The sequence below is a fragment of the Psammomys obesus genome, unplaced genomic scaffold (genome assembly GCF_907164565.1).
Source record: "Psammomys obesus unplaced genomic scaffold, mPsaObe1.curated_primary_1811, whole genome shotgun sequence".
Classification (NCBI taxonomy): Eukaryota; Metazoa; Chordata; class Mammalia; order Rodentia; family Muridae; genus Psammomys; species Psammomys obesus.
This window is the reverse complement of record NW_026596046.1, coordinates 10,659,340-10,672,958: the sequence shown is the minus strand read 5'-3', so window position 1 is coordinate 10,672,958 and position 13,619 is coordinate 10,659,340. Positions and strand designations below refer to the sequence as shown.

At 40.0% G+C, this 13,619-nt stretch overlaps 1 protein-coding gene across 1 annotated transcript in view; it reads left to right on the top strand.

Annotated features, from left to right (window-relative positions):
* The window catches only part of Mctp2 (multiple C2 and transmembrane domain containing 2), a 181,008-nt gene that overhangs the window by 148,950 nt on the left and 18,439 nt on the right, over window positions 1–13,619 (top strand). Inside the window, exon 19 of the mRNA XM_055623671.1 lies at window positions 8,434–8,543. Coding sequence (XP_055479646.1) covers window positions 8,434–8,543 — 110 coding nt within the window. The remainder of the gene's footprint in view (window positions 1–8,433; window positions 8,544–13,619) is intronic.

Sequence of the window (13,619 nt, the reverse complement as noted above, 5' to 3'; positions counted from 1 at the left end):
TCCATCCATCCATCCATCCATCCATCCATCCATCCATCCATCCATCCTACATGGAAGCAGCATTTGCTGATGTTTTTCTCTATAGCAGAGTACCTGTGAATATAAAGGTCATAGTCACACAGGTGCTTCCATGAAAGCCATAGTCCTAGGCAAGTCTCCATTGTGCAAAGCTGGGAAGTGGTCTGGGCAGTTGGAGGAAAATGTTGAGGGAATCAGGGGTGCTTATAGGAGCTGATGTTGCAGTCAGGTTTTAGTGTATAAGAATTACCTTCTGCATTTTAAATGTGTGTGTGTGTGTGTGTGTGTGTGTGTGTGTGTGTGTGGTGTTATATTTCTTACTGTGAGTATGTCACACATGAGGGTAGAGGCCAGAGGTCAAGTGTCTTTTTTTTGTTGTTGTTGTTGTTTTTTTACTTACTCCCCAAACCAACATTCTCATGGTAAGATGACATATTTGACTGGATCATATGCCCAGCCTTTCCTTTTACTTTTCTTAATCAGATGGATATCTTACCCAGTTGCCTCCCTTCCTACCTAAGAAGCAGGTAAAGGAAGCACACTACAAAGCCAGAAGCCATCAGTCATTGTGAACCTGCCTGCTGTAGCTCCAGCTACAGGAGCCATGAGTCCTCTTTACCTTGTGTCAGCATTTGTTTGTCAGCTGACCCAGGGAAGATGTAATGGAGTCAGTCTACCCAGCACTGGAGTCCCAAAGATGAAGAATGACCGCCTCTCTTTTGTGTGTTTCCAGTATCTTCCTCAGGATGTCAGAGATTGTGCCCTTTTCTTTTTTCATCCTTTCATTTGACACCAGACAAGACTCATGTTTCAAGGCAAAAAGCACATGTTGATAAACACAAGGGCAGAGCTCTTTGTCAAGATCAGATGGTTAAAGCAGGATAAAGCTGCTTGGAACTGGTATTGATTCAAAACTCAAACAGTTTTGTATTCATTTCTCAAAGCAAAAGATCAACTTGACATAGAGTAATCTCCAGAAGGAGCATGCATTGCCTTGTTCCCCTATTAAATAATAACCTTTGGGGCTGGAGAGATGGCTCAGTGGTTAAGAGCACCAGTTACTCTTCCAAAGGACACGGTGGGATCAGTTCCCAGCATCCACAGGGCAGTTTGCAATGTCTGTAACTCCAGTTCAAGGGATTCTGATGCCCTTTTCTTCTGTGGTACACAGACAAACATATAAATAACATTATCTTTGTGCATGCATGTCTATGAATGGGACTCTGTATTGTATACATGACGCAATACACTTAAAAAAAAGAAAACAACCTTGGATGTTGGTCTTTGCCTTCTATTTTGTTTGAGGCAGGGTTTCTTCTTTTTTACAACTGTGTAATCCAGGCAAGTTTGCCCATGGACTTCTAGCCCCCCCCCCCCCCAGTTTAATAGGATGCAACAAAGTGTTGGTTCCATCTGTACACATGAACAGGCCTCCTGGGCTAAATCCTGAACTGGGTTCGTAGTTCATGAAGCCAGGGTTCCCAGGGAACAATTTTTAATCTCATGTAGCAGAAATACTACTTTCTCAACCTCATTAGCACAGATATTAAGTATTTTTTCACGCAAAATGCCACTCAATCAATTTCTAATGTTGATCATTCAAGTTTTCAAATTACTGGTTTCTACTATTCAATGAATTCAAATAGACAATGCATTTATCTTGTCTAAAGCCCCAGTTTTACATCTTTCATCTGGGTGGCTGACATCACTGGGAGGATCTTGAGATAAAATTTCTGCCTTGATCCTTTGGGGCCTTGTGAGCATTCTTTGACAAACACCACTCAATTTTTAAGCATGTCAAAAGTATTTTTTTTTCTGACGAGGTCATTTTTCAGGGATATCTCCCTGGTTTCTCTTAGATAATTAATAGAGAAATGAGCGGTTCTCTAAATCAGAGCAAGCAGGAAAGATTTATAGCAACATAGCGATTATAAAATTAATTCTCAGTTGTAAATTCATTTTGATGGTGTTAATTCTCTCCCAGAGGCTCGGAGCTCCTTTATTGCACCTACAGAGCCGGCTTCACTGGAGACATGCGGTGGTGAACAAGGCCTTGAGGAAGGCAAGCTCGCCTGATGTAGTCTTTGTGTTTTGTTTGCTTTAGAAGAGCGAGCTGCTATGTTATGCCACAGGCACATTATCGATCCTTAATCCAAAGCTCAGCCAAAGACATGGGCCGTCTGATGCCCTGTAAACAATTGTAAAATTCACAAATGGTGATTTTTGCATCCATCTTCACACAGTAAATACTTCTTGAGAATTGGGACTCGTCATTGTTTTTCTTTCTGTCAATGTCAGTCATTCTTCTAGTGCATTAAACAAGTCAGAGCAGGAACTGGTGAGCTGGTGCAATGGGTAAAATTGGCTAAAATCACTGGCTACTCAAGCGCGAGGAGCTGAGTTTATATCCCCACCACCCACATAAGTCACAGGAGGGTAACACAGCCCACTTAGGATACTAGCACCTGGGAGGCAGAAAGTGGCAAAGCAGCAAGCCCTAGACTCGATGAAGAAACCCTGCCTAAAGTGGAGAATGATGAAACCAATGACATCAACCTCTGGCCTCCATATGTCTGACTTCCATAGGTCCCCACAGCCACATATGTGGACATGCACATGAAGACACATGCCAAATACATGCATAGAACAAAAATAACCTCGTAAGATTGGATTCTGCGTTTGAAATCTTCATTTTCTTTCCCCCTCTGCTATGGATGACAGGCGCTTACGCAAGTAGACCCTCAGCCATGAGGCTTTCACGTATGCCTCTATCCTTTTGCAGGTTTATAATCATCAGGAAGACCCGGCTGTGGCTATGAGGTCGGTTGCAATCATCTTGTTCATTTGTCACAGCAGTAGTCATCGCTGGTTTTCTAAACACAGTTTTCCGTAGGAATCGGGAGTGTCTGTGCTGAGAGCACTAGAGGCATCAGCCACCACGGTGGTCTGTCTTTCTGAATGAATCGCTCCTTCTCTTCCCAGGCAGTGTGGTTCAGCAGATGCAATGTTGTAGCTGCTAAACTGTTATCACCACATTCCCTGGTTCAATCTGAGATGTGTAAATAAAGCCAGCGGGATGCACTTCCAGCTACTAGTCCATCTCTCGGTGCATCAGGGCAACATGAACAGACTTGTTCCGGAAGAGCCTTTCTTGAGAAACTGAAATACATTCCAGTATTCTTTAAGCTAGACAAAAGGCTAGTCGTCCTTTGTCTTTTTGCCCCCTTGAAGGAAAGCGGTTAATGTTAATGACAGTACCAGGCAATTTTGCAAATGTGACAACCTTGGTTCCTGATTGGTTTTTGTAAACCTCATGCAAACCTAGACATATCTGGGAAGAGGAGACCTTAATTGTGAAAACAGCCCCAGAAGGTTGGCCTGTAGCTAAGGCTATACCTTATTTGTTTTTTAACGAGTGGTTGGTATGGTAAAGTCAGACTACGATAGTTGGTGCCGGTCCTGGGCTTTTAGTGATGGGATGTATAAAAAAAAACTGGCTGACCAAGCCAGTCAGCAGCATTCCTCCAGGGCGTCTGCTTCTGCTTCTGCCTTAGGTTTCTGCCCGACTGTCCAATATGAGGGACTACAAGCTGTCAGATATATACCCGTTCCTCCCCAAGTTGCTTTGGTTGTGCTGTTTTATTCCAGCAATAGAGAAGCAACTGAGACTTCTCTTCCCTGCCTCCCACCCCAATCAGGGCCAGGATTCTATGAGCTTCAGTTTTCAGAACAACAACAAAGACTCACATGGTAAAAGTCATCATGTTTACTGCTATAGTGAATCTCCGACTCTTGGGGGTCCCAGTGCTGGCCCCCATATGTTTATACAGAATCAAGATCAATGAGATGTAATTATGTCAGGCATCACACCCAAGGAAGGGATTACTGTTGGTCATATAGAATAGAATGCTTGTTCTGGAAAGAGATTATTGTAAAAATGAAGGCTCCCTGAATGCTTGTCCCCTTTTCTAAATGTTGATTTCCTTTTCTGCTCAGTAAAATGCTGGCAACATGCTATTTTGAATCTTCCAGCCATGGGCAATGTGAGCCAAGTAACCTCTTCATTGTATAAGTTACTTGCCTCATGTAGTCTGTCATAGCAATCCAAGTGAGTTAATGAACATACAAAGTTAATGTACATACAAAGTTCATCTATGATAGGACCAGAGAAGCACCTACTTCTCCCCAACTCCATAGACTGTTATTCAGAGATATACCTTTGTTTTCTTAAAAGTACAAATAATACTAAAGGTTTTACGTGCATTATTATATAGATAGTTTTTACTTTTTTTCTTTTTAAAAATTTTTCTTTTTTTATTATTATCATTTATTACAATTTATTCAATTTAGTATGTATCCAGAATGTTCACATTTATACAGTTCATATGTCTTGGAAGTTTTGTTTTCTATTTTATCTGAATGTTCATTTATTGATCTAAAAATCACTGATTACCTATCAGCTTCTTAGATGAAAATGGAAAGCAACTTTTCCTCACAATATTACCAAAAGGCATGAAATACACATTCTCATGAAAGCATCGTGAGAAAAACCCAGGGGAAATGGGAAGAAGAAATAGTTAGCAGGATCCAGGTTTTCAAAATGATGCATTGTATGGAAAGTAGACAGAACAGAAACCCAGAGACACCAAGAGAGCAAATGACGATAAGAGCAAATGTGGAATGCAATGGTCACTTTTTAAAAGGCCATATGATACACATGGCACTTCCTACATGGGACACAAGACTTTCTTTGAAGTTACCAGCCCCAGATCTCTAAGTCACATATTTGTGAACACAGACAAATTTCTTGCTCTGTCCAGGGTGGAGCTCCCTGGAAGTTGAAGGACTAAATGCTGATGCCTTTGTGATACATCCATTTTCAGATTAGTGACTTCAACTTAAATGGTGCCAAAGATGAACGTCTTAGTTAAAGTTTTACTGCCGTGAGGGGGCGCTACGACCATGACAACTCTTACTCAGGAAAACATTTAATTGGCGCTGGCTTACAGTTTCAGAGGTTTGTTTAGTCAAACATCATCATGGCAGTAGGCATGACAGCTTGCAAGCAGACAGGAGAAGAAGCTGAGAGTTCTACATCTATAGGAGCAGGCTGCAGGAAGTCGATGGCCACTGGGTGTGGTTTGAGCTTCTGAAACCTCAAACGATACACTTCTAATGACACACCTCTTCCAAAAAAGCCACTCCAATAAGGCCACATCTCTTAATAGTACCACTGGGGGCTATTTTCTGTCAGGCCACCACAATGAGTAAATGTGTTACAAGATTAGAAGGTTTTATTGTATTGAATTGTATTGTACTGTAATGAGTAATTCCGTACTTAAGAAAACCTTCTATAATGCACATCAGTATTTAAATAAGAATGATATATAGTTTAATCAATATATAATTTAATTTAAATTAGAATGATGCTTATAATTAAATATACATATATAATATTTAGTTAGTAAATAACCATGGTCTGATAATATAGTTCTAAAGGTATTGTTGATGTGCTGGCTATATTTTAGGTTGTTTGGTGTTGCTATAACAAAATAACTATGGCTAGTACAGGCACTTTGTAGAAAAGCTGACATAGTTCATGATTCTGGTAGAAGAAAAGACTGGTACATTGTGGAAGCCCTTTTGCGCATCATGGAAGAATGAAAATGGTCAAGCACGTGGTAATCATGCTTTAGTTTAAATTATGATAAACCTTTCAAACATAAAATAGTATATCTAGGAATAGAAAATAACTAAACCCATGGTCATTCTGAATATATTCTATAAAATCATCAAATAAGGAAATATCTTCTTGGAAGCACTATCTTTAAAAATGTTTAGCAAAGAAAGTTTTTAGTAATGGATATAAAATATATCCTAGGCATATACATTTGATATTACAGTACAGAACTGTGCATATCTTCCGCCTTTCACAAGTGTTATGAGTTTTCACGGTACCTAAGCACTTGCTGAGAACGTCACTCTGGTTTTTGTCTACAATGGTGTCAATTAAGATGTCGACTTAATGACCATTAAGTTGAATTCTGAAGATGGTTAGGAACAACTTGATGGACATTACAAATGAGAAGATGAAGTAAAAGTATGTAAGATTTTTATCCTGTGACAGGCTGGTAGAAGATGAAAGTGGAACCTCAAATAATGTGTATTTGTTGAGTGCCTTTGAGTGTTTGTACCATGGATAACAACTTTTCCTGAGTCAGTTCCAAATATTCACGTAACCAACCTAAAGCCTTTTATATTTGAGTGTATAAATGCTACATATTTTTATTTTATAACAATGTATTATGGAAATAAAATGAAACCATTTTTACAGTTTAGCTACTGTAATCAAAATGAGTTAGTTAATAAATCAAAATGTACAGTATTTTGATTACTCTGACTCTTAAAAATATGCAAATGTGAGTCTCATCTACAGATACTGAATGCTCACAGCAAAATGTCAACTTCATTTAAAAACTGAAAGGATGCTGTCACAGTCCTTCATTAGTTTGGTGTACTAATTAACACTTTCTTTATAATCAGAACCTTAAGTTTTAGTTGTTTTGTAGGGGGAAAAAAATCAAACAATTAAAATAGGAACTTTCTTAGGAAATTGAGCCACACAAAAACTTGAGTCATTTTCCAAAAAATTGTTTTGACCTAAAGTCAATGCTGCTGCAAGGAGGAAGCTCCTTTGCCCTTTGGGTCAAGCTCTCCAGAGCCTTCAAATGCTCCTTTGTAAACATGGGACTTCTGTAGCAGACAGAGATGGGTTTTGACTATTGTGCCCATTCATAGGCAATTGTGGTTTGCGGCTTATGAATGAGGTTGCCTTGGCAGCCTTTCTACTTTTTAGCACAAACTACTTAAAGAATAATAGTAAGTGGAAAATATTTAAAATTAAGGTAGAGAGTCAAACAGTCTTGCAAGGTGCCATTGCAAGAAGAAACAACTTCAATACCAAATGGTGGGGTATAGATGACTTGAACGAGTGAATTATACATACCTGTCCCTATTGGTGCTTTTACCTCTAAGTGCCACAGGAGGCGCTCACTGCATTCATGGCTCTTTTTTTTTTATGGTTGTTAGCCTAGCCTTTAAGGGCTGAGCCATCTCTGCAGCCCTTTTGGCTCTTTTTAAATGAAGCAGAAATAGAAGATAAAAATGAGTTAATCTATCTTCCTTCCTTCCTTCCTTCCTTCCTTCCTCCCTCCCTCCCTCCCTCCCTCCTTCCTTCCTTCCTTCCTTCCTTCCTTCCTTCCTTCCTTCCTTCCTTCCTTCCTTCCTTTTCTTCTTTCTGTCTCTTTCCTTCTTCCTTCTTTCCTTTCTTCCTTTTTTCTTTCATTCTTTCTTTCATCTTTCCTTTCTTCTTTCTTTTTTAATTCATTTTGTCTTTTCTTTCTTTCTTTCTTTCTTTCTTTCTTTCTTTCTTTCTTTCTTTCTTCCTTTCTCTTTTGTAGTATGGAGAGTATCCTAGGAGTGTTCCCCTACTGAGTGTCTACCTGATGATTTATCATACTTCTAACCCAAGTAACAATCTCAATAAGAAAGTTTTGTAAAGACCATTGTTGTATATAGCAAGTGCTATAGGCAAAATTGATGCAGAGACAAGCAAGAGTAGGTAAGAAATAAGCCAATAAATAGTATGAAATAGTATAAAAAAAAACACTGTAGAGGTTTTTTTTTTTCATCTGTGGGCATTTGAGTAATCATTAAATTTTATTAATAGTGTTACAGCTACTTAGAATAGTAAAATTTATTGAAGATTTGCTATGTACAAGTTAAAGCTAACATCCTCAGACAACGGAATTCATTTTACATAAAGAATTGGAGACTGACGCAGCTAAGCTTATATAGTACTCTACATTCATGAATAAATCACATAATATGGTGTCATATCTGCTTACAGGCTGTGATACATAGGCTTATACATTGCCTTTGATGGGCTGCTCTGTTTCAGACCTAGTTGCCAAAGGTTGACTAAAGTTTTCCTGATGTCTGCAATGTGTTGGAAGCATGACTAAAACACAACAGTTTGCATACAAAGTGAATGTATTGTGTGTACCTCCAAAGTGGCCTTACTGTGGGGCATGTCTGCTACACTGTCAGAGAAGAGGGTGCCAGTGTACTTTACATAACCTGAAGGGAGGGGGAAGCAGCTGGCCATGCTGAGGCAACTGCAGAATTCTCTGCAGTGACCTGAAGCCTCTCATCCCAGGGACCTCCTTTTGTCACCTCTGGATTCTATGACAGTGACTGGGGCTCATGGTGGGAGTGGCAGGAACCAGAAGCATGAACTGGCCTTTATATATTAGAAGCAATAAACGTGTGTGGAAAATGTGACTGTTCTCTTGAAATAACTCTTTTTTTTCCCAAGTAACTAATGTAAATCTTGCTTTTTTTTGTATTTCCTAGGAATCTGAAAAAAAAGGAATAATTGAGAGAATCTATATGGTACAGGATATTGTTTCCACCGTCCAGAACATTTTGGAGGAAGCTGCTTCTTTCGGGGAAAGGATTAAGAAGTAAGTTCTACACATGAGCAGTGGTATATAAACTAGACCTGGAATCTACAGGATGGTGGGGAGGAGGTTCTTGGATCCTGTAAATGATGAGAAAAGCAATGGTATTACTCAAACTGGGCTTGTCAGCTTGGCAGACGTGGGGTACTATGGCTTAGTTTATACTGGTAGTCTCAGCACGACCCTTTTCTTCCCTGTTTTTGAAAATAGATTATTTTCTCACATAATATATCCTGACTATGGTTTCTCATTTCTCCATTCTTCCCAGTTCTCCCCACCTCCTCTCCTATCTGTCTTTCACTTAAAAAAAGAGCAGGCTTCTGGGTGAAAACAACCAAGCACAACAAAATAAAATATAATAAGATAAAACAAAAACTATCACATTGAAGTTGGACAGAGGGGAAAAAAAAACAGAAGGCAAAGAACCCAAGAATCATACACCCACTTCAGGAATCCAAAGAAAACATTCCACTGAAAACCAGCCTAGATATGCAGACATCCTAGTGCAGAGTCATGCAAGCCCTGTGCCTGCTGCTCCAGTCTCTGTGAGCACCACTTTAATAATGCCCTTTTCAGCTTTCAGAAATATCCTGGTTTGTAAGTAAAAAGCCCATGGATTTATTCAAAGATCAGAGGGCAGCAAATGTGCTTCAAAGTGTTTTCTAAATCTGAACCCCGGAATACAGTAAATCACTAGAATAAAATTTCCAATTTCTCCAAAATTGGTGTACAACTAATAGTATCTCAGGTGGAGGGAATGAAGTTACTTCATTGCCTACGTGGATGTCTTAGGGTCAGACTGAGGACTTACTTTTTTGTTGGTGTTGTTTGTTTGTTTTTGAGACAGGGTTTCTCTGGGTAGCCCTGGATGTTCTTGAAGTCACTCTGAAGAGCAGGCTGACCTCGAACTCAGAACTCATAGAGATCAGCTTGTCTCTACCTCCCCAGTGCTGGGATTAAAGATCTGAGCCAGCAGCACCCAGCATCCTGGGAGGAGAGACTTCTTTAACACACTAGAGAATTGATCTTTAATCCCAGAAGGCCCTGTGACCCCTGACAGAGTTATTCTGTTGTTTACTATTGTTATATACATGTACCGGAGTGTTATGTGCCCATCTTTACAAAAGCAAGCAAAACTAAACAAGCAAAACCAAAATCTAGCCTTTAATAGCCAAAATCTAGCTATCCTCCACTTTTGGGTCACTTTTTAAATGGAGGCTTAGTTAAGGCTTGGATGCATGCTTTTGGTTTTTTAATTATTAATGTATATATAAGGGCGTCTTTATCTGGTATGATGTGAGTTTTAACTGCTTTCTTTAGGCTTATAAATAGATTTTATCCCTTCTTTTATCCAAAATTGTACCAGCTATGTTCGGTAAATTAATGCTTATCTTACATATCATGTCTGTGTAGTTCATTCTAATTACCCCCCCCAAAGACACTAGTTTGAAATTATAGAGGTAAAGAAATTTTTATTTATTTTTATTTTATTAATTACAGTTTATTCACTTTGTATCCCCCCCTGTACTTTCCTCCCCTCCCAACCCCACCCTCCCACTTCCCCACCCATCTCCCTCTCCCTGTCCACTGATAAGGGAGGTCCTCCCCCCCTTCCTTCTGATCTTAGTCTATCAGATCACATCAGGAGTGGCTGCATTGTCTTCTTCTGTGGCCTGGTAAGCCTGTTCCCCCGTCAGGGGGAGGTGATCAAAGAGCAGGCCAATCAGTTTATGTCAGAGACAGTCCCTATTCCCATTACTATGGAACCTACTTGGACACTAAACTGCCATGGATTACATCTGTGCAGGGGTTCCAGGTTATCTCCATGAGTGGTCCTTGGTTGTAGTATCAGTTTCAGAAAAGACCCCTGTGCCCAGACTTTTTCGATCTGTTGCTGTCCTTGTGGAGCTCCTGTCCTCTCCAGGTCTTATTTTAACTAGTGTTGAATGCCCAGTGAAAGTTTCTATATAAAATTACAGGTAAATCCCAAGCCTACATAATCAATATGTGTCTTCTATGAATGCTGTTTGTTTTCAGCTGGAAGTCCAAAGGTGTTGCCATTGAGTAAACCTTTTATTATCAGTGTAGTAGTCTATTGTTGCTATTTAGACACATCATATCTCTATAGTTCAGGCTGACTTGAAACTTACTATGGAACCTGAGCTGTCCAAACATGTCTATATAGCCCAAGATTGCCTATTGCTCCTGGTAGCTCTCCTGCCTCAGCCTACAGAGAGTGGGGATTACAAGAATAAACCATGTACCTAGCTGAATGCATGTTGGCTAAAAACTAAGTCAAAAACAACTTCAGGGGTTGCGGAGAAGGCTCAGGAGTTTAGAGCACTTGCAGCTTTTCCAGAAGACACAGGTTCAATTCCCAGAACCCCCATTAGGCAGCTAACAGCTGCCTTTTATTCCAGTGCAAAGTTATCTGACATCTCTGGCCTCAGTGGACCACCGCCTGCACCCACTTGTATGTACTCACAAGCGGACACATAAGAACACACATGCACACACAAATCGGAATTTTTAAAAAAATGAAAAAAAGAAAAACACCAAACATGCAGGTTTACATTTACATTTATGTATTTTTCATTCTTAACATCTTAAGAGAAAAGAATCAAAGAGTGAGGATTTTTGCTGACATATATTAATGTCTTATCTGATTTAGTTTCTTAGGTTTTAAATGATGAGCACATCATTCCTTAGATTAGCTTTGGCAGTGTTTAACAGAAGGATATGGAATAGTAACATACGATAAGGAGAGTTGATAGTTCTTCGTTAGCTTCGTTTGCTGAGAGTGACAGTGTGCACATACTGCCTGTGACGTGATAAGAGTAGCATCAGCTGGTGGCATGCTGGCCAGCTGCTGTGCTGAGCCTTTTATACAATGAATGTTTTGTGGAATCTCCCAGTGTTAAATGGAGTAGTTCCTAGCAGAGTGTGGTAAGGATTTCTAGTACAGCCTTAGATGCTAAAGAGTGTGATTAAACATGCAGTCCCAAGGTCACAGTCAATAAGATTCGGAGCTTGGATTTGAACCTGCATCCTTTCCTGTTATACAGTAATGGTATTACTTTCTAAGAATCTTTTTTTTTTTTTCAGGAAAGAAGAAAGACTGTAATAGGAAAATAGAATTATATAGCTTTAGTAGATCTAAGTCAGGTAGGATACTCGGAGAAGCTTGCTGAGCGCAGAAAGTGATTAAAGAAGAGGAAGCTGGGAAGGCAAGGTGAACTGCTTCTTAGCAACCTCTGAGAATGGGAGAAGATAGTTTGGCGCATGGCAGATGAGGTCTGCAGCAGATAAACATCCTGTGCGCAGACACAAACCCAAACACTGTAGAAGATACAGGGAGAGGTAGGAGAAGCAATATGTCCGTGAGAGAGGGAGAGCAGTGGTGATGCTTGCAGATGGAGCACATTACAGAAGGCCTTGAGTAGACGGGAAAAAAAAGTGAAGAATGTACTGGGAGCCAGGAGGATGAGAGGATGTGAAGTGGGGGCAAGACTGAGGAAGGAAGATGATATTTGGTACAACTGTCTCCATTCTTAAATATCTGTAAAACACAAATGTAGCTGTTGTGTAGCAGATAATGGGAAAGGAAATGTGTCTGATGGGAGAAGAGGGCAGAGTGATTTAAACAGGCTCCCATCTCTCCAGTAGCTTTTGAGGGGCAGCTGTGCCGGGCCCAGCTGTGGTGGCCATGCCCGGAACGTGTTTACAGGCCATGAACAGGGCACTGTTCTGCCCAGCTGCAACACAGGAAGGCTAATAGGCTCAATGCCTATTAATTCTTTGCCTATTCATTATTACAGTGACCTTAAACTCCCTGCTGGGCATTCATGTGGGATGTCATTTGTCACACACTTGGAATTCTATTGTAATTCTCTGCATACAAACCAGGAAAACTTCTACCCAACTTTTGGCATCAAGGAACATTTTACATATTAGACTCTTAGGGCAAGGGCTTCTATGCTACTGTCCGGAAGATTGTCACTACTGTTGTATCTGTGTCGGGAGAAACAGTATTTTATCTTCCCTGCTTTATAGTTAATCTTGATTACTTTTTCTAATATTTGGAAATTTCGAATATGTGTACATATCACATTGAAACTTTTACTGAGCATTGCACTCACCTCGAGAACAGGTTAAATGATCCCGAGGAGCTGAGGATACTGAATGTCTCTTTAAGGTATGATGCTTCTAACCCTGTGTCTTTGACTATCTAGGCAGAGCTTTAAGGAGCAGTTGGTGAGATTAAAGGGGCCCAGTAAAGCAGAGATTCACTGGTGTCCTGATGGCCTAGAGTGTAGAAGGCATATTTGTAAAGAGTAGGACTGTCCTCAGTAGGAAGCGTGTTGAGAAAGCAGGTGAGGGGCAACTAGAATCACAGGGAAATTAACAGAATGGCAGTGACACATTCTGCATTTACTCTGAGAGGATTATGTGAAAAGGAACAGAGAATTAAGGACAAATGCCCAGAAGAGCATGAACAAGCCAGTGTGAGAACAGTGCCTATTCAAAATGAGACTATCATATTGGATATACCATAAAGAATAATCTACAGGACTATGTGCTCTGTTTGTAAGAGAGTAGGCATCTGACGGCTTCATTTGTCCCAGCCTGAGAAGAAAAAATAACCACTGAATTGTTGTGAATTAACCCCAACACTGTGTGGGCCTGGGCCACAAGAGAGACCTGTACCCATCTTACCAGTTGTTGCCTGATCATTTTTGCCAGTGCCTTAAAATTTACAAAACTATGCACTTACATGGTGGTGGACTCATGTTAAAAAATTTTAGCTTTTGTTTTCCCCATTAATTTGGAGAACTCCCAACTCAGGAAAACTACTGAAGTTTATGAGAATACTTCATTAATTATTTGATTTCAAGATGGGAAAGCTGTGATTAGCTAAGGTTGTTAAACCTTGAATATAGTATTTAAGACTGACCAGAATTCTGGCCTTTGGCATACATACATAACATGTATTTTCAACTGACACACACAGATGTTAGGGTCACATGAATTAATGTCTTCCTTTATCTTTTCCAACCATCTTAATCGCCGTCTTGATTT